At 37.9% G+C, this 26,807-nt stretch overlaps 1 protein-coding gene across 1 annotated transcript in view; it reads right to left on the reverse strand.

Moving 5' to 3' along the window:
• TRPM1 (transient receptor potential cation channel subfamily M member 1) overlaps positions 1-26,807 on the reverse strand; it is a 108,407-nt gene that overhangs the window by 15,233 nt on the left and 66,367 nt on the right. Inside the window, exons 8-22 of the mRNA XM_075045443.1 lie at positions 25,615-25,789; positions 23,320-23,443; positions 19,171-19,243; positions 18,214-18,314; positions 15,850-16,023; positions 14,069-14,203; positions 13,071-13,121; positions 11,377-11,517; positions 10,285-10,314; positions 6,948-7,237; positions 6,177-6,405; positions 4,540-4,662; positions 4,074-4,205; positions 1,927-2,055; positions 365-616 (exon numbers count right to left, since the gene is read on the reverse strand). Coding sequence (XP_074901544.1) covers positions 365-616; positions 1,927-2,055; positions 4,074-4,205; positions 4,540-4,662; positions 6,177-6,405; positions 6,948-7,237; positions 10,285-10,314; positions 11,377-11,517; positions 13,071-13,121; positions 14,069-14,203; positions 15,850-16,023; positions 18,214-18,314; positions 19,171-19,243; positions 23,320-23,443; positions 25,615-25,789 — 2,159 coding nt within the window. The remainder of the gene's footprint in view (positions 1-364; positions 617-1,926; positions 2,056-4,073; positions 4,206-4,539; positions 4,663-6,176; positions 6,406-6,947; positions 7,238-10,284; positions 10,315-11,376; positions 11,518-13,070; positions 13,122-14,068; positions 14,204-15,849; positions 16,024-18,213; positions 18,315-19,170; positions 19,244-23,319; positions 23,444-25,614; positions 25,790-26,807) is intronic.

Consider the following 26,807-nt stretch of genomic DNA (forward strand, 5'->3'; position numbering starts at 1 on the left):
TGCAAAGAGATGATATAATCATTGCTGTATCATCTCTTGTCCATAACTGATGGTTTTGTGGATGATCCCGGTGTACTGGCAATCTGTTATTGCTATGGCTTTGGGAGGCAGAAGGCAGGCAAAGTGAACAAGTTTCCACAGGCTTGTTCAAAAAAAAAAAAAAAAAATCCCTCTCTAATCAAGCAATTATTAGCAAGAGTATTGCATCTTGTGTGTGTGTGTGTGTAAAATTCACATGGCAACTTTTTCCACAGCATTTATTCAGAGTTCTACTCAGATGGAAAACCTCTTTTTAAAATCAGAACTGAATTTAGTTTCCCATGAAGTTCTGAAATATGTAATTTACAGCAGTTAAGGCACTAACCATCTTTCCAATCATCATGACGTAAGGTCCCAGATATTTGTTCACACCAAAGATATCTAGTACTCTAATGTACCAGAAAATTATATCTACGCAGTAAATCACTCTTCCATAACCCATGTAAGGCTGGTTCTGTAAGCGAAGAATTGCTCCTATCATAAATACTGAAATAGCCACCAGGTCAGTAATATTCCAGTATTCCTGGAGCCAAACTTTCACTTTTTGGCTCAGCTTGCCAGGCTCTGACATCAGAATCTGAAAACAAAACAAAACAAAACAAAAAAACAACAAAGAAATCATTAGGAAAAACTCCCAAGTTACATTTTTGAAGCAATGGTCATGAAAATAGACAAATCTTGTCACATTCAATAGGTGTCTGAGACCCCCTCCACTGCCAGCAAAATTTGTCTCAAGCAGCAATATTTTTAGTTACTAGCAGGCAAAACTTCATTTTCATAGAAACATAGAATGGTTTGTGTTGGAAGGGACCTATAAAGATCATCTAGTCCAACCACCCTGCCATGGGCAGAGACATCTTTCACCAGATCAGGTTGCTCAAAGCCCTGTCAAACCTGACCTTGAATACTTCCAGGGATGGGGCATCCACAACTTCTCTGGGCAATCTGCTCCAGCGTCTCACCACCCTCATCCTAAAAGATCTCCTCCTCATGTCCAATTGAAAACTAACCTTCTTTCAGTTTAAAATGGTTGCCCCTTGTCCTGTCACTACTGGCCCTGGTAAATAGTGTCTCTCTGTCTTTCTTATAAGCCCCCTTTACATACTGAAGTAATGCAGTAAGGTGTCCCCAGAGCCTTCTCTTCTCCAGGCTGAACAACCTCAACTCTCTCAGCCTTTCTTCATAGCAGAGCTGTTCCAGCCCTCTGATCATTTTCATGGCCCTCTTCTGGACCACCTTTTCATCTGTGTTTCTATTTTGGCTTTATTAAGCGTTTTTTGTTGTAGGTTTTAATCAGTAACATTTAAACCAGGAGATCTGGCTTACTGACTTGGCATCCATATTTATCTCCAAATACAGTTAGTATGAGATGTGGGAATTGTGAATCAGAAAAGGATAGGCTAAATGCAAACCAAGCTACAGCATGTGAATACAATAGAAGTTTTAATGCTATCTTCCTCATACAAAAGTAACTAGATCAGTCAGATAGTACTCCTGGCTAATTTCCCAAAACATCTCTCTGCATGCTAGTTCTCATCAAGGACTGCATCAGTAATAAAAAGACAGTACCTACTGAGTTTCCTTCATGGGTTATGGCCCTGCCCCTCCTTGGAAATACACGTAAGAGAATGCGAGCACTCATTTTGACTACTGACCTCAGGGCCTTTTTGCCTGACGTTTTTGCGCAATAAAATAAGGTTGTAATGTATGGAAATGGGTTATAAATGAAACTCTCTCCAGTGATGGGCATTTTGGGACTCTGCGGATATGAGAATCTTCTCTCCCATGTATGGCTTCTCAACTACCTGCACAAGTCCATGCCATTATTACCTCTAAGACTGAGCTTCATTTTAAGGATTATGAGATGTTGGTATGATCAGACTTTACCTCTCTTACTTTCTCTAAAGCCAATGTCACGATGTAGGAGATGACAATCCACTCCTGGACTGATGGCCACCGTTCCATCCGCACCAAGATGATATAATTAAATAGCATCAAGTAACCGAGGTATGATATCTAAAAAAAACCAAATAATCCTTTATGGACTTTAGGTGATGGATCCCAGGATCCTTCCACAGTTAGGCAGTATTCAATTACTTGAGATGACTTCCACACACACAAAAAATCAGTCTCTACTAATTTCTATTAGGAAGTTCTGGACTATTAGTGTAAGTCAATAGAGCTATCACTCAGTTTTCTATAACTGCTGGTGTAAATGTTGAACTGGTGATGCTGGTGTGTCTCCATGCCTCACAGCAGTCTTTGGTGACTGGCCAAAATAAAAACTTCAGAGATCTTGGAAGTTCAGAGTTAAGAAACCAAAATGGATTCAATGGCTTTGCAGGGAAAAAAAAGGGAAACAAAGCAGTAATAAACCAAAAGATTTTCCAGGGAGAAAATGGAGTCTTCTAAAGAATGAGATACTCAGTGTGAAATGTTTACCCACCATCAAACAGATCTAAAGTAGAACAGGTGTGAGCAGCACCTGCCTGGAGGGGTAGGGAAATAAAGAGCCACACAGGCCACTTGCTTTTCTCCACCCTGTAACAATGTGGTTGAGACCATCTACACAGAATATACCATTTATGTGAAGCCAGAGGCATACAGACTTCATATATAAGTCCCTACAACACCTCTTCTTATACTTGTTACTTAAACCCATCTGCATGAACAGTGGGTTTGCAGATATTTTGGTTACTTTAAGTAGCCCCTAGTCTCAGGAGCAAGTTTCTTGCTGAAGCCTAATTCAGTAAGAGCACAGAAGACTGTATCACCATGTCTAAGAAGAAACACCAAACAAAAGGCAGTAAAATCCTCTTAGCTGAGGGGGTCTGCATAATGCATGAAAGTGAAGCCCACCCTAATTGTGATATTCATACAAACATGTATGAACACATACATTGAGGCTATGCATGAAAGATTCAGCTGTTGAAGACCCTTACTTGCACAAGAAAAAAGGTTTTCTTCTCTGAAGGAAACGGGCCTGCTGCAATGCTCTTCCTATAGCTGCCATGCACACTGGCAGAGGCCATGGGCATCCAGCAGCTGATGGAATGACAGATGCTGTGGAACATATGATCCAGACAGCTGAATTACCTCATTTATTGAAAGAAGCAAAACAACTCCTCCAAGGCACTCAGGCCCTTTGTACCTGGGGCTTTTTTAATCTAGTAAAATGTAATTTCTTTACACTGTGAAACCATGTTGGATACTTTTCTTTGAAATTAAATAGGAATTTTGCTTTTCAATTATTAATACAGGCAGCAGAAAGGGATCAGTAGTGTTTTGTGATTAACGATGCGCTAAAACTAAAACCCTAGATAATATTATGACATACTAGGCATTGGCAGTCCTAACTTTGATTAAAAAAGAAACCAGTATCCTTTTTACAGGGCGCACACAAAATTTATGAGCAGCAGCATGAATACTTTTTCTGTTTTATTAAAACAGAGTTTAGCGCCAGATAATTCTTGATGCACTAAAGAGAAAATCAGATGCTTGTCAAAAGTAAATAGTTTAGTTTAGATTGGTTTCAATTATTTAAATGAGAGAAAATTACCTATTAAGTCTTAGCAGACTGGGATCTGTGCTTCCATCTCAGTTGCACTTATCTGAGCCTAACTGTCAACAGAGTAAATGGCAAGCACTGATACTATGGCATTACTTGTTGGGTCCTAAAGTATATTTCAACACAGAACAGAAGCCAGAGCCTTTAGAAAGCAAGAGGATCCAGCCTAGTTTGGATTGAGTGACTGGATTGTGGAGCTTGCACCGAGTTTGGCATATGGTTAGCGAGACAGGGCCTCCTTCAAAGTGTGTAGGAGCTTTAGAGGCCCACAGCATAAGCTTCAGTTATTCATTCTGTTTCATTGTCTATGCATTTTTCTCTGAATAAAGGGAGCACTTTATTCATCAGATGCCATTAAAGTCAGTACTATTTACTTATTACTTGGCTATTATTTTTACTTTGGAATCCTTTAAGTTTCACAGGTGTGAGAAAAACGATCACTATCAGTTTAATCATCATGACTTACTGTGTAGAACCAAAATTTGACAATAGGTGCATTATAGAATTCATAGATCTTTGTTCCAATTGGAAGGCTCTTTTGTTTTTTATTTCCATTCTCTTCATCTCCTTTTCGGGAGCCTGTATCCACATTTGCATCCTAGAAGACCAAAGTTGTCAGTTTTCATCAATATACAATAGTAAAAATAGTAGCTTTCCCTCAACTACAGCCCCACCCAACTGTTAACCACACGATGCTTCCTCTGAGCAACAGACGTCTTTTTAAAAATACAAATTCCATAAAACTGTGCAATTACACAGATAATTTACACACCCTGAGAATCCGGCCTATACACTCCCAAAACTCTTCATTGATTTTTATCCCACAGAGGCAGTTGAGATTTTAACCTGAGTGACCTATAGCATAATCAGAGAAATTAAAAAACTGAGCACTTCTGAGATATTAGAACTTCCTAATAATCTCCATTACTGACCACATTTTCCTCCTCCTTTTCTCTGCCTTCCTCGTTTTCTCTTGATGTCTGGTAAGAATAATCATCGTAACTCCGAAACTCTAGGAAAAGGATGGTGGGAGGGAAGAGAATCCCCATTATAACCTGTACAATAAGAAAAAACTCAACTCAGATGGCAATATTTGTTTACATTAATAGATTTTATAACAAGGCAACTCCCAGAAACAATATTTTCTTTTGCATAGTATTCAAGAAACTCTGCTATCCTCAAACCTACACAAACGAATAAGTAGCACTTATGAAACATTGGCAATAAGGTCTTGTATGGAAAGATGGCATCCTGGTAGGCTTCCCATCTCCACGAATACACTGCAATTGAGAAATTGTGCTCCAGAATTAGAGTTGTGCAGAGAAATTCCATGGAATGGACACAGTGGCGGTTGGAAGAGGGCTTCAGGTTTGTTACTGGAGTTTATAGTTACTTTAGTCACCTACTATCATTAGTTTTAATAGTTAAAAAACTTGTAAAAGGTAAAAGAAGCTTTGCAGATAGCACCGGGAGAGTTCTTTTACTATATGAGATTGCTGAGATACAGAAACACAAGCACAAGTTGCCGAAGTACAGAAATGGAGCAAAGAAAAGAATGAGGGTAATGAAACTAGAACATTAGCAGGTTGATTAATCCTTTGGAGAAAAGAAAGGAAATAAACAGATTTAGAAAGCACCATGATGCAATCTGAAAGGCAGGACACTTGCTTGAAGATTTTCAACAGGTTTAAGAGGGAGACATGGGAAACTGGAAATAAATTGAGAATGACAGTGAGAGTGCAATGTGTATGTCAGCAAGCTTGGGAGTATGACCTGGGAAGACAGACATGGCACTTTGTCAGTAATGGGGGATTTAAGGAAATAAGGAGGTGAGACTGAAGGTGGCACCATCACGATGAGCTGCCACATGGGTGACAGCAACTGCATAATATAACAAAGAAAGGATTATATTCACATGAAAACATACACAAGCAAACACTACTCTGCTTCCTTAACATTGGCTCACTCATGTTTCTCTTTTGTGCCAGCCTCCTCACATTACTGTTTTTTTTGTAAATCCAACAATTGGGAAATATAAAAATCAGTAAGAGAGACCATATCATCAAATCACAGAAGAGGGAAATAAAAATCACATAGTTTCACACAATGCAATTGCACAGATTTCACTCTTTTCAACACTGAGTCTCAACTCTGTGTCTCCTGGTACAATATTAAGCAATGTAAGAAGCATGTGTCCACATCTGGTTCATTTTCTTTCTACTCCCTTTGCATGGACACCTAATGGAGATCTTTTTGGTTGTATCCAACTAATTTTTAATCAAAGGTGTATGTTTTCAATGAACAGCTCTCATCATTCATTGAAAGCCACAACTTCACTCTCAGATTCCAATCACGCTAAGCCTTTTATGGATTTATATTTTCTTTTGTCATGGGGTAATGTTCCTTAGATATCCTGAATTTGGAAACCAAAAAAATTAGCTTTAAAACAGGTGTGTTCCTAAAACATCTGTAATTAGTAGCCCAATTTGTTCTAATATATACACTATGTATAATGTAGTGTAACATGCAACAAATTTCATCTTTGAAAACAACTGCTGAACAGAAATACCTTAAGGCCTGGGTTTTTCCGCATGCGTAGTCGCCCCATCCACATATCTGTTAAGAGCATCTGGCTGCATGTGTGAGCAATGAAGTCCCTGTGTTTAGCTGCCACAGCCAATTTCAGGCAGGTAGAATTACTCCAGTTTTTCAGTTCATAGGTCAGTAGTTTCATGGCAATCTGCTCGTCATGTTTATAGGACTGATCCAAGAGTTCAACAGCCAGCTGGCCAAAATCTCTGGAAAATGCAAAATAAGTCCAGTGAAGTTTGATTTAGAAACCAGTGTTTGCTTGCATTTGGGGTTTTAATTCCATTCACAGGGGGTCACGTTTTTCCACACACATGTACAGTGACAAGAACAACTGAGCCTCTCGCTTGATTTGGACAGTCTATGTAGGTTCCAAACAAATTTTTAGTGACCAGAGAATTAGCTTAGACCAGTAACATCCTAAGGCCAGTTCAGATATATCATCAGATACCTCTTAATTTATGTGAGTAAATCCTGAAAATAACTTTGTGAAATAAAACTAGCTAGTTTTACAGAGAAGCTGAAGAAAGAATGTGTTCTGTCAGAAAAAAAAGCAAGTCTTCTCCTTGCTAGTATTGTCTTCAGATTCTGAGACCACATTTTGGCTTGTTTACTGTTGATAAATCGGCTCCAAATGGCATTCTGTGAACCTATATTCTAGAAATCAATTTTACTTTACTAAAAGTAAAGCTTCTCAGCAGGTCAGACTCCTATATCAAGGAGACATAAAGTCTGCTCTGCATCTACTAACTTTGAGTTGTTGTCCAGATCCTGAGAGATGTCGTCCACCAGCTCACTCTCAGAAGACTCATGGGCCATAGACTTGTACAGTTTACAGGCCACAAGTGCCTTGGCCATGGTTTCCTCCCCTCGCTGCCAAAGGAAGAGTGCCATCTTTTGCCGTTTCATCAGCACGGCCCATACCATCAGTTCATGAAAGGGATACTGAAAGCGGCTGACTGCTGGGTCATCCACATCAATATCAATCTCTTCCTCCTTTTTCTTCTTCTTCTTCTTCCCTTTGGTGGGAGGCTCATCATCCTGGGAAGAAAAGAAGAAAAAAAAGTTCCCATCTATTTTTAACAGCTTACCTGACAATGGCACCATGCACAGAACAAGTATTGAAAGGACATGTTAATAAAGTTCTATTTGTTTTTGATGTTTGCTACAATGAATGCCAATAGGGATAAAACTATGAACAACAGGTAACAGAGCATGCACTGGGCTAGCACACACAGCTTAATACTTTATTCAGAGAACCGTTTCTTGCATTCTTAATTACAAGTCACCCATCTTGGATAAGTACAGTTAGACTCCTATGGTACTGAAGGCATCACTTTATACTGCACTGTAAGTAGATCTCTATGGCACATGTAATTGCACAAGTTGATTTGCAATGAATTAATATTTAATGAATTCCTCTGCAGTGTCAATGGAGCTTTAACAAACCTGAATTCACTATGAATAGGTTCCAATGTAATTTCTGATTTGATATGTCTGCATTTATTCCTTAAGAACAGTGCTGCATATCTTACAGGTATCAAAGCAGTTTTCAGACTGACATGTAGGTGGAGAGAGAGGTAACATGCAAATGGAAAAGACAGGCAGATAGCATCTATAAGAACAGTGAGATACTAAAGGGAGTTTTCACCTTTGAATAAGCAATCTCCTCCTATGTATGCAGTGCAAACAGAAGGTGTAAGTATCCCGTTTCTTAAAGGGATAGGGAGGATAGGCCATTACTACAGGAACCAGCATGGAAGTAACTGAAGGGAAGTACTGACAATGAAGCAGGACCCTGAAGGGAAAAAAGCCATGATTGGGAAAATTAGGGTTTAAGTAATGTGGGAAGAACATTGCATATATAGGTGTAGACAGAGCTCATCATCATTGTAGACCTTGATGCCAATCTCAGAAGTGGATTGCAAGTAAAAGCAATTACCATTCTACAAAATTAGTTCCTGTTAAAGCAAGCTCAGCATAATGCACTATTTTTTGACAAAATACAAACTTAAATCCAAATTCAGGGTTCAGCCTCACACACCAGGTTTTGAAAGACAACTCTTCAGCTAACAATTAAGTATGCATTTCTCTTCAAGCAGTTTTAAGAACTGCAAGTGCTGACCTCTGCCTCTTATGGAAAATTCAGGGTTCATTAATTGCATGCACATGAAGAAAGTATTGAGCACCTCTGAAGCACAGGACATAAAATCTCAAATAGAGGACCAAAAATTAGGTCCTTGCCACACTAGGAAAATCAAATCAAAACAGAAGCCTGGGTAAGAAAGATAAAGTGCAAAGGAGTCTAAACTTTTTGTTTTAGAGCTGCTAACACTGGAAATGAAAAAAAACCAAACACTTGGAGTCGCATCAATTTACTGACCACTACAGCAAAATAAATATTAATTCTTCTTTTCACCTTTTCTTTCTCTTGAAAGAAGGGAGTGGGCTACACCCACTGTCAAGTGGAGAGAACACTTCAGTTTGTGCCACATAAAACATTTCTCACTGAAAGAAATAGGAAAATCAAAATGTGCTTTTGGAGAAGCACTAAGCAACCTACGTGTGATCCATGCTGATTAAAAAGGGTCGCACGTCTGAGGGTCTGAGCTTTTGGCCTTGAGCCATTAGAAAATAGGAAGCTGGTCAGAGAGATTAAACATAACCTGGACTTTCTCTGTAGAAAAGAAAGCTGCTTATCTGCTTTAGGAAACAGAGGCTTTTGTGTGGGGGCATAGTTCATATCAAATGTAACACAAGCAACATGTACATATACTGTGTTCAAATACTATCACAGCATTAATAAAAGCATACTTCATAGAGAAATGTACCTAACCTCTTTGAGTAAATGCTTTCCTGGTCTATAATAATACTTCTTTCAGAAACAAAAGCAACTACCTCCAAAACAGAACGAGTTTTTAGGCATCATCCCAGACTTGATTCTGATCAATTCAAAATTTCTGCAGGCACACAAGTAATTGAGGCAAGGGTTGGACCCAAAATTCTGGACCAGCTTCATCATTTACAAAGCATGGTGCCATCACAGTAGCAAGGATGTTTCATAGTGGAGGACAGCACCTAACATGTCAGACCACCTTGTTTTTTCACTCCAGTTGTCCTGGTTTCAGCTGGGATAGAGTTAATTGTCTTCCTAGTAGCTGGTACAGTGCTATGTTTTGAGTTCAGTATGTGAAGAATGTTGATAAGCTGATGTTTTCAGTTGTTGCTAAGTAATGTTTAGTCTAGAGTCAAGGATTTCTCCAGCGAGAAAGCTGGAGGGGCAGAAGAAGTTGGCACAGGACAGAGCCAGGGCAGCTGACCCTAACTGGCCAAGGGGGTATTCCATACCATGTGACGCCACATCTAGTGTATAAACTGGGGGGAGTGGGGGTGGGAGGGATCGCCGCTCAGGGACTAACTGGGTGTCGATCGGCAGATGGTGAGCAATTGCACTGTGCATCATTTGTACATTCCAATCCTTTTATTACTACTGCTGTCATTTTATTAGTGTTATCATTATCATTATTAGTTTCTTCTTTTCTGTTCTATTAAACCATTCTTATCTCAACCCACGAGTTTTACTTCTTTTACCAATTTTCTTCCCCATCCCACTGGGTGGGGGGGAGTGAGTGAGCGGCTGCGTGGTGCTTAGTTGCTGGCTGGGGTTAAACCACGACACCAGTTAAATGTTTTCTCTATGATAAAAACCTCATTTGTGCATAAATTGTTACTTCATGGTTAAAGGGGATTTGACCGTAAGTAGCACTGCTGGATCACATTCTCTTTGAGTATCATCGATGTTCACATCTGAATGATCAAATCTACAATATGTTCCAACATGGAATATGTTATTACATAATAGTGCTAAAAGTGCCTGAAGACTGTTGAGCAAAGCTTTAAGCAGCTCTCAAGACCCTAACCATAAAAATAAGTCAGAAGTATTTCATAGGCTGTTTGCAAAATGGAAGATCCTGTCTAGTTGAAATTTACTTTAAACCACAGTTATAGTGAAAAAGCTAAGAGCTAGAGCAGAACTGTACCAAGAACTGCTCCAATAAAAACAGTAATTTACAATAAATCCCACTTACCTCCATCCCAAGTAGTTTAAGAGCTTTTGGCTGAATATTAAAAATAGAAAAGAAAATCAGTTAGATGGGAGGGAAAATTCAAAGACCAAACAATACCAAGGAAAAACACATTTTCATTTACAAACATACAGTATTTATTATTAAACTTACTATTCTAAATAATTGTACCAATAATGGTACAATTAATTAATCTTCCTCCTAATTTTATTTGCAGGAAGGCAATGGGTTAGAAAATATTTTCCATCCTGCATTCAAGTGAAATATTTTGATTCAGATGGAAGAGTTAAATTAATCATTCAATAATATACTGCTTTGAGAAATAAAATCACCACATGGTCACAAAAGCTCGAAAAAAATCATGCTTATAAGCACACACAGGGTAGAGATACCCATAGGAAATAGTAAAAAATATAACAGATCTTCAAATCTCTCACAATTTCGCATTAAAAAAATGCCTCTGTTGTATTGTGAAATCTCTGGTTTACATTTTATGTAAAAGGTTTATTTGTTTGTTCCGTCAGATAGTACTACACTATATATGTACTATATTTCAGCTACAGAATACTTGGGCTTTGAGTGGCCCTCTGACCATCTGCGGGGCTAATTTCCTAGTGTGTTTCCTAGTGTGGGGCTTTCTGTAATTAGGCTAGGAAGCTTCACTTGACCTTCAAAGCTGAACCAACCAAATAAATGAGCTAATGAAGAAAATTATTCTACTTGCTTAGAACAGACTTTTTAACAAAGCAAGGGCCATGCTTGATATTCTCAGGATTGGTGCATGACTATTGTAGAATCATAGAATGTAAGTAAATATACAAACATCACAGTTAGAAATGCTTGGATTGTAAGCTACTGAAATAGGAGGAAATTCACCTTCAGATCAATGTATTTACCACCTTTTGGGTCCTCCCATCCTTTAACACAGATTTTTTACAGGTTCCTTACTTAACTTTACTACCAGAGTTTCAACTTCAGTCTTGTAGCATTTCCTTAGAATTTAACATGTAGTGTTTCACAAAGACAAAGAAACACAGTATTACTTATTTTTTACCATCAGCATGATGGCCACATCCAGAATGAACTCATTCTTACCCTCTTTGGTCCAAATAAATTATTATAAAGGGTCCGAAAACTTTTTCGAGTATAGTTGCAGCGATAAGCTCCACCCATGAGATATTCAAGTACAAGACCAATATCTATTAGGCTGATATGATAATCTGGTGGAAGATTTCCCTACCAAAAAATAAAAAAACCACAAACAATAAAATAAGGACTTAGGATAAGAAAACATAACATACATTTAATTGCCTGGCTAGACATATGTCATGTTTAAACTGGCACATGGGTATTATTCACAGCCACTGGTTTCAGTCTCTGCATATTTGTATGAAATTAATGATAACTGATTCACATAATGAAAATTTTTGGGGCCAGATGTTTTGTTTTGTGGTTGGCAGTATTTATACTTGAGGACAAATTTTCATTTGATTTACTTGTACAGTATGTCAGTGTCCATACAAGCCTGAGTTGTTTGCAAGTGTTATATTGATGAAATTAAATAACTTTGTACTGATTATCATTAATCCAGTATAAAAGCGTGACTTAATTTAATGGTGAATATGAGGCATACTTTAGATTTTATGGAAACTCGTATTTCATCATAATATTATCTACAGAGTTAATACTACAATGCAGAACATGATTTAGATTAATGTGCAGCCCAGAATCAAAGAAAAAGGCAGACTATAATTTCCACTGTTACACTTAAAAATCAGATAGAGGAATTGACTCTACTAGAACCATGAACTGAAAACTGTGCTTCATTGTTCAAGCTACATCCTACAACAATAACTGATTCTACAGCACCACTGAGAAGTTGCTATGATGAAACAACTATATCCTAAGCAAACACATCACCTCCATGTTAACCCAACCGAATCCCCGAGACTGCCGCTGAATGAGTGAGCCATGAAAATGCAATGAAAAGGAGAAGAGACAGACAGAAAGCAGAACACAGAAGAGCATTAATAACATTCAAAAAGACAAACACTGAATGAGAAAAGTGTTAAACTATGAAGCAGATCAATATGAACTATACATTAACCCAGTACTGTGTAATTCCCACATCTAAACCTTCTGGGAATAAATGGGAGTTTTCTTTGCAAAAAGGAATACAGGCTATTTCATGTAGTCGCATTTTACTGAAGAAAAACTCCAAAACCTCAAAGAGAGCAAATACGACAACAAATCTTACAATGACCCTGTTCACATATAATAAACAAATTTACATGTAATGGAAACAAATGAAGAACAAATTTAGGACTTGTAGCACTGAGAAACAGAATAGATTTTCTCCCAGGTAAAAGTAGGACTCATGAGAGAAAAGCAACTCAAAAACACACAAGGGAACAAACAAAAGGGAACAAATTCTGTGCTTGTGAGTGGGGCTTCCAGTTAATTTAGCAGGCCTTTCCTTCCACTCCTCCTTTGTAACACTGCATTGGAAGCTGCTTGTAAAGAAGAAACAGTTATCAACCTAAATCTCAAATGATATATTACACTACTAGGAGCTTAATTTTCCTCTCCTTAGTCTTTAAATTACTAGCAGTGCAGCATAGCCTTACCCAATTCAGACTGACATCACTGTTTGTCACAAGGAGTAATTTAACTTTCCTTTTCTTAAAAGCTACCATCTGATTTCAAATGTCTGCTTTCCTCCATGCTATGCTTGCTTTTACTGTTGACTCACATAATGCAAATGTAATGCTGCTGTTAGTTAAGCTTACCTTTTTCACATCTCTGACTAGCAAATGCAGCGTATTTGGTGGACCCAATCTCTGAAACAAAAATCATTCACGGTCCATTAGAGCTTCAATTCTTCAGATCTTTTGCAAACACAAATGTAATTAATGATCTAGCACGGTAAGCAGAACTTTAGGCAACCATGTGCCATCACACTCTGCAGGGGCGAAAAGAAGGAACTGCGCTACAATGGCAAACACATTTTTATCAAGAGCTGTGTAATCCCTTTCTTATAATCCTTTATGTGGGGATTCAAGTCACAGCAGTTTGTGGTATTGTCTGAACTTGTACTTGCTGCAGGAGCTATAAAGGGACTGGAGGACTAGACTGAAGTTATAATGTTGTATGAATGCTGCCCTAGACTACACCTGCCATTTAAATGATGGGAAGAAAAACAGTCTAGAAATAGCTATGTTCCTGATTATTTTGCTGTGGGTGGGGTTGGGGAGAATTTGAATAAAAAAGCATGATGTTCTGAAGTTTTGGGAAAAAGATTTTGCTTTGCTGGGCCACAAGGAAAAATGATACTAACTTCTGCAATGTGCTAAAAATAAAAGTTGCTGTGTAAGTACTTTGCCAAATTTACAGGTTTATTTCAATAATACTAAAGTATACATACATGAAAAGTAATTGAGATTAAAAGTAAATGACCACTACTGGCTGATATTAAATTTTTACTATCTACATTAGTTCTTTAAGTGTTCTGAACGTGCATTTTAAATACATCACTATATTTACATAACAAACTGCAATAGCTTCTGAAAGCTGCTGTAGGCTTAATAATTAGGAATGTAGGGAAAAAATAGGACACTATATGTAGTAGCAATGGCTTCCTTTACTGCTGTCCAACATCTGTGTATTGTCAGGGCTCAGAGCTTTTTGGAAAAACAAGCGTATCTCAGAAGGAGAAGAGAAAAGGACACCCCTGTCAAATACAGTAGCAAAGATAGCACGGGGCGTTTTATTATTTCTCCTCACTCACGGTATTATAAAGTTCTTCTAGTCGAGGAATAGTGAGGAAGTGCTGCATGTTCACTCCATTCTCAATAAGCAGTTTCACAAAGTCCACTCGATCCAGAACCAGTGCATCCAGCATAGCCTGCTCCAGGGAATTCACCTGAATTGCAGAATGGAGAATGTGAGACTACATGAGCACAGAAGAGTTGGTTGACCAACAACCATAAACATTTTCATTACTTTGGATATTCCCAAGTTCCCAAATATGTTGATTAATCTGTCATTGAAAAGGAATTTAGAAAATTAATGACATTTTACCCATGTGCAAATCAATACAGATGGTAGAGTTTTCTGATGTGGTCTTGGGCAAGAGGAGAGCAGTGAAAGAAACCTTTAGCAATACAACTGTAGCTTTCAATCATTTTGTTTAGTATTTTTAACTAAACCAGGCATACCATGCTCGACACATTATGTGAAAAAAGATTTACTTTTTCAACATGATTGATAGGAACAAGTTAAAATTTAAGAAAAATGCACTGTATACATTTAAGAAGAAGTTGACATACTTTACCCTGATGTCCTGGTTTTGGCTGGGATAGAGTTAATTTTCTTCCTAGTAGCTGGTATAGTGATATGTTTTGGATTTAGTATGAGAGTAATGTTGATAACATACTGATGTTTTCAGTTGTTGCTAAGTAGTGTTTATACTAAATCAAGGATTTTTCAGCTTCTCATGCCCAGCCAGCAAGAATTTGGGAGGGGACACAGCCAGGAGAGCAGACCCAAACTGGCCAAAGGGATATTCCATACTGTGTGATGTCATGTCTAGTATATAAACTGGGGGGAGTTGGCTGGCAGGGGGTGGATCGCTGCTCAGGAACTAACAGGGCATTGCTCAGCGAGTGGTGAGCAATTGCATTGTGGATCACTTGTTTTGTATATTCCAATTCTTTTATTATTATTATTATTGTACTATTATTATCATCATCATCATTATTATTATTTTCTTTCTTTCTGTCCTGTTAAACTGTTCTTATCTCACTGCATGAGTTCTACTTTTTTTCCCTGATCCTCTCCCTGATCCCACTGGATGGGGGGGAAGTGAGCGAGTGGCTGTGTGGTGCTTAGTTGCTGGCTGGGGTTAAACCATGACACATGAAAACTCGCATATGTATCATTTGCTCAAACTGCTGCCTCACAGAGAAAAGACAGCATGTAATGCCAAAAGACTCAAATCATTTGGGATGAAGCACTTCCTCTTCCTTCAGCAACTTAGCTTTGCCTTTGGAAAATGTTGGTCAGGAAGCCTAATGGGTCTTCTCTTAATATGGTCTAAGGGGTTAGAACCCAGTAGGAAAGGGGAAAATCCCTTGAGCAGCAATCTCCTTGACACATGAACTTTAATCCAGACAACAGGACAATCTAACCTATTGCAACTGGAAAATGAAGCACTTAAAAATGGAGATGTTTAAACTGCCTTTGCTGGATAAATAACATGTACAAGGAAGGATGAAGATGTCCACTGGTGTTCTTATTTACTTCTGACAAGTGCAAGGAAGAATGTGAAGCAGATAAGCACTGACTTGTACTGTTGTGGTATGGCTGCATGTGGTGCACATGGGATGAGAGAGGGATTCCTAGCTCAAAGATTGAACAGCAACCCTGCAGAGTCTACTGCTGATCTTGTGAGAATGTGCAAATGAGCATTCTATAGAATGAAAATGTGTATTTTCCCACTCTCTTTGGCCCCAAGATGAAAAAAAAAAAAATTCTTCAACAGTTTTAATACAAATACTTTCATCTCACCCAGTTCAGGAGTTCAAGCTTTCTTGGATCTGTTTCTTCTTCTGGCTCTTCTTTTCCTTTTCCTCCCTTTTTCTTCCCTTTTCCTTTCCCTCTGGCTGCTTTAGTCTGAGCTGCTGGAGATTTCTTTTCCTTCTCAGGAGCTGTACCATCAGGAGCTGTAAGGCTTGCTAAAGGCTGTATTTAATATTGCATTAGAAGTATTAGAAATCTAATTGATCATACAGTGATTATTTCATTGAATACACTCCTGTTGAACTCGTTCCCCAGTCACCATTTCTCACATGCAGTCAACTAAAAATGATAATTTCCTTAAGTATAAGGACTTTCTTGCATAGCCACAGCTTTACACTTTTTTTAAAGCTGTTCGGTCCAATATAGTCAATAACACTGAAAGTCAAAGTAGTGAAGTAGGTAGAATGTGGAGGATTTCTCTTGCAAAATAAAATCAGTGCGAGAGGACTGGAAAGAGACACTATTCAATTTTGTGACACTTCAGTTTCTTTGCTCTCAGTGAAAGCAATAGTTGTCAAAATAAATAGCAACAAGCAGGATAAGGAGCTGTACAGAAAGAGCTTAACAAGAATGTTGCATGATGCCAAATAGCATCCATACTGTGGAGGCAGAAAGGAGAGGAAAGAGACCCACTAACTGGTTCGTTTACATTCTGCAGACAATACTTCTGTTTATACCTCTTTAGACCCATTTACTCTTTGTAACGTCCTTCCCCTTTCCAACCTATCTACTACCCAATACAGGCAGGCACACATGCAAATAACTTGACACTACTTGTCTGTGATTTGGAAGCTTAACTTGCTCCAGTTAATGCTTAGGTTATACAACCTCCACAAACATGTAAAGTGGATTGCAACTATCCATGCTCTGCACAAAGAAGTACAGAACCAAGCCTTTAACAAGGCTTGTTTTCTCTGGTTTTGTTTGTCTTAAAAAAAAAAAAAAATCTTCTCTGCCTAGCTACCATGAATCCATTTGTAAGCCTGGACAAAACTGCAGCTGCCAACTTGCAGCACAGGCTAGCCTGAAAGCAATCTTTATGAATTTGAAATGACAGTGAATCGCAATTGGCTGATACTGTTTCCACAAATTGTTGCAGAGTATGAGTATGAAATAGGCCAAAGCAGTAACCGGCTTCAGTTGCTAGGTGGTATCTCTAAATCTAACCACAATAATATGGAGATTGGAACATTCCCTTCAAATAAATGTTTTATAGTAATAATATTTCATCATCTTTAGGATGATTAAATCCTCTCTGTATCAGCATTTTAATGAACCTTGAATATTGGAAACATCACATTACCGTAAGTGAAGGAATAAAACAGCACATGCAGCAACATTTATTTAAATTTAATTATACGGGCTTCCAAATTAAATAAATCTCACCATTATGGATAGTATGCACATGAATAGTGTTCCTTTGAGTGTCATTTTATTGCATAGTTTCAGGAATTACAACTAATTTTTTAAAAAATAGTAATTCTTGCACTTCATTCTTACTGCCTCTTTTAGGCTGGTCTCCTCATGACACTATAGTAGTTCAACACCAGATGGTTCATGCGAAAAGCATCAATACAGTGAGACATGAAAGTGGCTTAAATAGAGGATTTTGGTTACACAGATGAACAAAGGCACTGCAGTGTTTAACCACTGACTTCAACTAGTGCAGCATGAAACTCCAATAATTTGAGAAAGAAAATGCAACTTCAGGACCTACAGCTTTACTTAAGATCTGCTTCCAAGTTCATTTGGCACAGCTCTGGCTGCCAGAGGCCTGTTTTCTGCAGTGGTTTCTTCTTGTCATCAGGATTTTGCTCCATTAATCCAAACAGAGATTTTCACAGGTATTAATGAAGTGAGCAACACAATTCCTTCTAAGCACTTCTGGAATTTTCTTGCCACAGGTAGCTGGGGACTTTGCCAACTGCTAGCCCATGTCAAAAAGTCAGAAGTCTAGGCAACGCTAGTGCATCACACAAATTCACTGGGGGTGACCAGGACTGCTATTGTCCAGCTGTACGTAAGGCCACAGACTCTTTCCAGTAAATGCTTTTTTTTTTTTTTTCTTTCAAATCCCACAATGAATCTTAAATATGGTTATTTTTCTCCTTGTTGTGAAATTGCTTTTCTTTCTTTCACAAAGATTAAATTATCACTAAATATTTGCAAATGGCAGTATAAGGAAATTTCAAAACAAATAGGTCATTCTTAATTAATGAGATATCCTACATCAGATCAGCATAAAACAGAATTCAATACTGTTTCTCCTGCCAACAAAATCCAAGCTGTGAATATTCCACCACTTACTTTAAATTGTTAACAAACAATATGACTAGAAAAACTTTGTCTTACTGGCCAGTGGTGTCCAAAGACAAAGATTTGGCTGCGTGCAATGTCTACACGATTCCAGGCCAAAGCCAAGCTGAGCTGGTCTGGAGCAGATGCATTGGTACCTACCGAGAAACACACAGATGTTTAGTATTTCACGCATGATGAAACAAGATTGGACAACCTTCTGTAATTCACTTCTCCAAGAACTAGAAAACAGCAAGCCTGACTCCATATCATACTACCATTAGAATAATTCTACCACAAAGCAGTGGATTCGTCAAATCAATTTATAGCATTTCCCATTTAACGCCATAATCCTAATTCAAAAGGATTAACCAGATTCTCTCCCTTTTTTCCTTAAAGCTCCCACATTGACTTTATATTCTGACACTAAAGATAGACATTTAACAGTTCTAAAAGACTCCTCCTCTCAGCTCCTTTGTCTGATGCTGTAGATATGAGTATAGTAACTCCTCTCTTTATTTCTTAGCTTTGGGGACTCCAGTGATCCCTTACTGAGCCCGTATCAACTACTATATACCTGCAGACAGAAAACAGTTGTTTCAGCAAACATGACAAACTCCGAATATGGAACTGATCTTAAATTTTACACTAAAGCTTAAAGACCACAGTCTGAGATCTGGAAAAATCCAGATAGTCTTTTAATCTTCCCACCTTTTTTTCTAACTTTATTAATATATGCTAGAACTGCAATAAAATGTGTTGAAATATCAGTAGCATAGTTGTTGCAGCATTCCCATCCCAGGCTTTCAGGTAAGGAAAGCCACACAAAACTTTCCGTCTAAATTTTATGCTTCAAGCTAATCTGAACCTTAAGCCAAGCATGTTCAGGTTACTTGTTAGAATCCAAGCAAATAAATCAAAGACTAAAACATCAAGAGTGAACTTCAGACAGTGTATAGGACCATCTTCTTGGGATCAATTTGTGCATCCTTCCTAATTGCTTGCAAAACCCACCTTTGAGGAGAGCAGTTAAGATAGACATCTCAATGTCCTGTTGCCCTTCAGACCCCATGCGGAACACAGTAATCTAAAGGATAGCAAAAATCCAAACACACAAAATTACAACACATGACAGACTAAACGTGTAGATACAAAAAAGAGCAGAATGGTAAAGCTTTCTTATTTTCTAAGACTTGAGATTTTTCAAAAAGTACAGTTCCACTAAATTTTTCTTTGAAATCTAATTCTCACAAAAGCATTTAATTAAATTCTTTCAATAAAGTTATCCTAAAATATCCCAACTTGATAAAATTCTTCAACAAACCCATGAATTTTGAAAAGTGGTAAAAAACCTGCCATGCCAAACTGATTTGTTTTCTGACAGTTCAATTACTTTCCAGTAGTAATAAAAATGCCAGCTAGGAAATGGAAATGCTAGTTACCTGAGATAACTATCATAGCATTAATTTTATTGACAATAATACTCAAATGTTTTTTAGTTGCAGGATATGCTAAATATTGACAATCAAAAAAGCAGCATCAACTAATAAAGAAAAGCAATTATTTCTAGTCACATTTGCTTTGTTGAGTCCATTACAATTCACTGATTTTAAAAATAGTAATTTGTATAAAGCCTAGCCATTGAACTAACTACATATGAAAAGATTAATAATTCAAAGGCAGAATAAACTAATATTCTATGTTAATTAAGTTAATATTGAATGCATACAAAAAATAACAAATTCTTCATTTTCGGAAAGTAACTCTTCACAGCAGCTGCTAGCATTAAGTACTGGGAATAGCAATTTTCTCAACAGAATAGACTTTGCATGAACGCAAAGATACATGACATCAGAAGAGAGAAGAACTAAAGGAAAAAAGTATTAATTAACACAAAAGCAGACAAAATTATCAACAAAACACAAAATTATCAACAAATGCAAACCATAAGCCTGCTTAGGCTGCACAGTCAGTGTCTGAACTTTGCTGAGTAAATCAGGCCTGCTCTGATGTGCATTTTAAATTCAAAGTAGTTGACTAAGGCAGGTGTGGGCTCTCTTTTCTCAATCAACTTCTCTAGGAAGGCTGACTCTCTTACAGTCAGCTTATCACAGTCATGCTTATTACCGACATGATTTCTGATGAAGGCATATGTATGGAACTAATGTTGGCATCGTACAAATGTAAATATATCAGCAGTACATTTATATTACCCAGACAAATGTAAAGACTTCACATTTGGAGCCTTTAAGTAAGATTTTACATAATCAACTGTGCATGCTAGTAATACTTCTGAATGCGTAAGAAAAAAGCATGGATGGATATCTATTTGATTGCAGTACAGAGCACAATTACTAGAAAATACACCGTTTGTCATACTCTGTTCCAAGTGGCATTTGCAGCTGGATTAATCCTTACAGAATTTAGTTCTGGCAAAGGTATTTAAATATATGTTGCTAAAAATCATGCAAAATTGCATAATATGGCTTTTATGAACCCAAGAACTAAGTAGTATCAAAATCTGATCAAAAATCAAGAACAGAGATAAAACTAAAATGGACCTTCTCTTTTTGCAGAAATCCCTCCCACACTAAAGGGAATTCAGCATCAAATGTAATGAACCTTGGAAAGAAAAGCATTGGAAAGAATGGAGGAAGAATGGAAACACTATTAGGAGAAGAGAATTCTACAATACTATATGGGAGGCGGGAAACTACTTGTTGGTATTTAAGTATTTAGTTAACCAATTTTAGTGTCCATCTCTCCAAAGCAAGAGAAAGAAAAAATAGCAAACATCATTAAACTTCTTCATAACATAAACTTCTTTTATGTTCCAAATTCTTTGCTAGCCACCTTTCTACTGATGTGAGACTTAAAGAGTGTTGAAAAGTAGAACAGGACATCTCAGAGAATCGGAGTTCATTCAGTGGAAATGATGAACTGGATTTCTGGAGGTTTTTTGTGGTCCTCTTTGTTCCTTCACTGGAACATCAGGGATAATTCTAATCTGATAAAAGTGATCTCTTCATTTCCAGTGTTTACTTTAATTGCTCAAAAGTAATGTAAAATGTAATGCCTTAATCGGTACTTTGATCATTGGGAGCAGCTTGTATAAAAGGAGGACTAGCACAAAGCTTGATGTACAGATTTGAGGAAGTTTCTTTCCATTATGATTAGTACCATTGTGCTGAGTTGAGCTCTGTATCCTACTACTCTAAGTGGGGATCAAGTGGTATCTTCTTGCATTAGTCCTTCACTCACTAATAATACCAAATGAGTATGAAACCACACAACAGAAAAGATGGAAGCAGAAGCATGCCTGTGCATGGTAGTGACAGCTCTAGCAAAAAATGGTGGGACTATTCATGTTCTCTGTGCATAAATCAGGTCAAATTTTAGACAATTTGATGCAGATCTCACTTGCACAAAAGCTACTACTTAAGAATCAATAGCACTTACACAAGTAACATACAGGGGCTGCTCCCCTTCCTCACAACAATACACCTGACCCCATGCTCAAACTAAATCACTGCACTGATTCTGAAGTAAATACATCAGGATTTAGGCTTAGATAACTAAAAATCACATTGTATTAATTTTCTTTGCTACAAATCTGAGACTAGAAATGCAAACACTAGCAGCTACTACATGCAGTATTGCCATGGCAAGTAACAATCAAATACTCCAGGGAAAAGACTTTTCTTTCCCCCTTCCATCATACTTCTCTGGGTACCAGAGCAGGATTTATTATTTCTCATTGAACAACTAAACAATTATTTCTAGAAATCAAAAGAAAATTCCCTACTCAAAAGAGTAAGTACTGTAAGAAATGCTACATTCAGTTTGTTTATTTTAAATTTTAAGAAAAAAGTTTCACATCATCTGTTGAAGACAGTATTAAACTTAGGAAGACCAAAGTTTAGAGTTCGTCCCCAAATTGACCAAAGACAGAAAGTGTGGGCTCTGTGGAAGGAAAACACACTTAGTTTTAAGGGAGCATGAAACACCATTTTTCTAGGAACCTAGAAAAAAATTCCCTCTTTTCTCAGCCTCATGAGAAAAGTTTCATCTGCCATTCAAATAGTTTCTTTACAGCTGCTCCTGTTATAGGTGTCACTTCCTTAGTGATACAATTAGGCATCCTGAAGAATGAAACTGCCCCACATTTTACACTTAAATTCAATAGCAGTTTGGTTATCTGATTCCCTACAGACAACCTGAGGAGAAGGCTGTGGTAGTTGTCTCTTCTTTCTATCTAATAGAAATACGCAACTTTACCAAAAAAGATAAAAAAATCAGCCATACTAGTTCCAGCTGTAATTAAAAAAAAACACAAAAATCCATCAGACTGTTCATCTGCTATTAAAACAGCTGCTTAGGATTTGTATGAAAGAATGAAATGGAATTATATCAGGACTCAGGGAGAGGTCATATTTACAAAAATTCACTAAGACAATTAGTCAAAGGAAAACACTCAAAGGTTCATTTTGCCTGCAAAGGCACAGGCACAGTGAACACAATTTCAAGACACTGTTCACAGATGACAGATGTGAATGTTAAAGATTTTCTTTTCCTGAGCACACTTTTTTTCTGCAGCTAAGATATGGCAGATGGGCAGGAACCTGACTGAGTGGTACAGTACATAGAACAGGCCTGCAACAAGCCAGGATCAAGCAAGGCTGGGATCTTCAAGGACACTTACTATTTCAATTGCTTTTGAAAGACCTGAAGAGCCCATTTTACTGGAATGAAAAGCTGTTAAAAAGTAACTATATCAGAAGACCAAAACTGTACTGATGCACTCTGAATGCTTATTGCTCCTAGGAACACTTTTTTCAATTATCTTTCCTCTACTTTCTGCAGTTGATCCTAGTTTTAGTGCATTTATATCAGTGTCTTAGTCTGTATTGCGGAAGTCCGTCAAAAAAGATGCCTATCAACTTACACAGGAGAAGAATCTGAAATTGGTTTTAGAGGCTTTCCAAAAGACAAAATCCCTTTCTTGGCCTATGCTTATGAATGAATGATTGTGTACATTATGGAGCTATATGGGGGGAAAAAAAAAAAAGGTTAAACTGTAACCCTGGGAGAATAGCACTTGAAAGTACTCTATAAAGTTTGGTCACAGAAATTATCTTTGTGAACTACTTTCAGGACACTTACAAGTTCTTTTTTTTTCATGCACTCCATGAGAATGATGAACAGCTGATGAGCTTGATTCCTATTGTAGTTAAAGGTTTTCTGGATGGTAACTAGAAGCTGGTCTCTAAGGGATTCGCTTATTATCCTAAATGAAAAATGAGACATAAAAGAAGATATTGCCAAAATTAATATATATTCAAAAGGCCTGCTGTTTGAGAAACAATTTTTCATCCACCAGTGCAATGACTTCATTTTGAAAATAAATGAAAACACACAGCATCTTTGCATTCAGTACAGGCAAGGAGCTCATGAAGAGTTAACAGTTAATCAGGAAATTCATACCCAGACTGGCTCTTATGCATCTCAGTACTTCAGCATTGATTTAAAAACTGGCAGGCAACTTGAACTATCCTTTCACCCTGGAATATAATGCAGATAGCTCTTACTCCTGTTATATATTATAGATATACTTTTGTTAAGAAGTTCAGTCTTCAGGATTTCAGCAGTACACCTTTAGAGGACTCCTACCTGTGCCTCTAAATGTTGCAAGGCATATAGCTAAACACCCCAAAATATTTCATACTACTGGTATGTCACCTTGGTTATCCTCTTAAACAGAGGATTTAAATTGCTAGCATATCTGAAACTTCATAATACCCAACTAAGAAACAAACAAACCAAAAGATGATTGAAGAAATTAGATCAAAAACATTCTAGAAAGGTCAGAAATGTTTGATCTCTCAAAGCAATCTGAAACAGAGCCCTTCAGTCTTCATCCATTTCCTAATAAAACACATGTATTTTCAGATGATGGCAAACGTTACCAGCAGGCATTCAAAGCAGTGAGACAGCAGAGACTGTGAAGTGCAGTACAATTCAAAGTGAATTGTGAGAAAAAGATTCTTCTAGACAGCAGGGTTGACAAAAAATTCTCATTACAGGCCTGCCTTACCAGATGAACTCATTCATCTCATCATAATTATTGGAGAGGAAAATTGGACACTACATCATATGCACTGGGAGAGAAAGTCATGCAGTGAGCAGATCTCAGACAGACCGATCCTGATAAGCTCTTTCAATTACCTATGAGCCGATAGGAAGAATGAATGAGAAAGAAAAAAAAAAAGGAAGTTTGATCTAAGCTAAGGAGGGTTGATCAATGGAAAAGAAAAGAAAGTTGCTGAATCATAACTACTGTTGGTAGGATTAAATATGTACTGTGTGTAAACATAAAAAAAATCCAGCATTAGAGCCGCTCTCCCAATTCACCAAATAACATCTGCATTGCTTGACAATACTAGTTGTCTGCTTAATATTTAATCCAAGCTAAACTCGAACTTCAGTCAAGGAAGCAGGATATTTCTTCAGTTCAAGACAGGTGTGCCACACCCGAATCAAGACAATATGCTAGGTTTCTGCCTGAATCTGGCTACTAAAGATGAAATCCTGATATTAATGACAATGGGGAATGTACGTTACTTGACTGGGAGAAGCAGTATTTTAAATTAAAAATGCAATACTCTGCTTCCACTTGGAGTATTTGTCAGGACAGATCTCTCACTCTGCAGAGCAGATGAGCTTTATATGCTGCTAGTATAGGCTTTGTATCTTCTTTAAACTAACCATAGTTTTTATCAACCAAAGGGGCAGACAACCAACCATAAAAATAATAGATTCCAAAGAACTTTGGATTAGGAGTGACTTTTACAGATTCATTTGGGCAATGGATAGAAGAGCTGTGGAGCAGAATGCTTCACACAACATCCTCCACTCTGTTCATGATATCGGGCAGCACTGCCCTGAAGAACCACCACAGATGCAAAAAATAGCAAGAGAATGGAAGGAAACCCAATATTTTTTTCAGCTAGTCTGGCACTCCTGGAGAATGAAGCTCATTCGCACAATGCACTAGAATCAGGCAGTACAAATTTTGCAAATACATTCACTAATTAACCTCAGCTCTGGCCTGAGAAAAAGGGTAATTCTTGGGAACCACTTGTTGCTTCCTTCTAACATGCCCAACCCAGCACCAAGTATAGTGCAGTAAACTGATGGAGCTTGTATGACAGTGTGCTGCACTGAGAGCAAGCTTATTTCAATGGACCATCAAATACATTCCAAGTGGTAACAATTTCTACTCATTAACACCAGTGCTAAGACCAAACGGGCAGCAAAAGTTGACTGACAGCAGAATGCCTCTGTTAGTAGCATTTTGTCCCTGAGGTGATTTTTTATGAAGCTTTAATGAAAGCAAGACATGTAGTCCTACATTGCCCTCGCCAGCAAGACACAGCTTTGGTGGAGATAAAATCTTACCCTCCTTCTTCTGAATACTTGTGTGCAAATGACAGAATATCTGATGCTCGTCCGCTACCATCACATATCACCACAGGGAGAGGGGGTTCTTCTCGTAGACACTCTAAGACAATGGAGATCACATTGGGACCCCCTTCTACTATGAGCCCAACTACAGGAACACCTTGTCCCAGCCCTGCAAAAAACCAAAAGAACAGAAACAAAAAAAGAATTGTCATTGAAACTTAGTTTAAGAGGTTGGGATATTATGAGTGGATGTGATTTCTGTGTTACAGCATCACTTCAAACCAGAGCAGTTAGGAAAAATGATGGCCAACACCAGGAAAAATGTCCATACGCCATTTCATAGCCCCAAAAGAAAAAGAGTAAGATGTCTCTGTGCCCTTGCTTTTGCATCATCTCCATACTGATTGTTTATTCACTCAGTGTTGGTGAATTTACTCAGTGTTGGTGAACTGTTTGTAATCTCTTTTGACAGACACCACATACAGATAAAACAGATAACGTGATTCTCCTATTACTTCATTAGCTTCACTGTTACTTGGATGGCTCCCAGTTACTGTGTCTTTGATGCTTTTAACTCTTCACTGGTTAGAATTAGGAATTCTTCAGTAAGGTGACATATACCTATGCTTTCTCCTAAGATAAAAGTCTTTATCATGAGGCTGAAATGGCTGGCCGATGGAAGAGACGACAGCTGAGCATCCCTTTGCTGTCCCTGCCTCACTGTGATCTCCAGGCATAGGATGACAAAGGGAAGCCCACAGGTCACATGGTCTCAGTAGCCTTGGTCACAAGATACTTGGGGAAATGAAGGACAAAACATTACCTGAAGGCTGACTAATCCCACTATTATAAGCATTTGAATTCAGTTCTTAATCTGTAAAATGACCAGCGCTTTATAAAGAAGATGCACTTTTTTGTACAGCTGAGAACACGTGAAAGAGTTCATATTTTCAACCTTCATTCCTCTCTGAAGAACAGGAACACCAAGCACAATAACAGCAGAAGCTTCCTGACATCCTCCTGCCAGTATACCCCAGCTCTGATAAGGAGGACTCACAGAGCACGGGCCGGCCTGTGTTTCCATGAAATCCTTAGTGATTCCTGCTGAGATTTCCAGAAGAGATGCCTGTGCTTGAAGGGATTAAAAAGAAACAAAACAACTCCCTGTATGTTTTTACTAGTAGGTG

This window comes from Buteo buteo, chromosome 13, assembly GCF_964188355.1.
Source record: "Buteo buteo chromosome 13, bButBut1.hap1.1, whole genome shotgun sequence".
Lineage (NCBI taxonomy): Eukaryota > Metazoa > Chordata > Aves > Accipitriformes > Accipitridae > Buteo > Buteo buteo.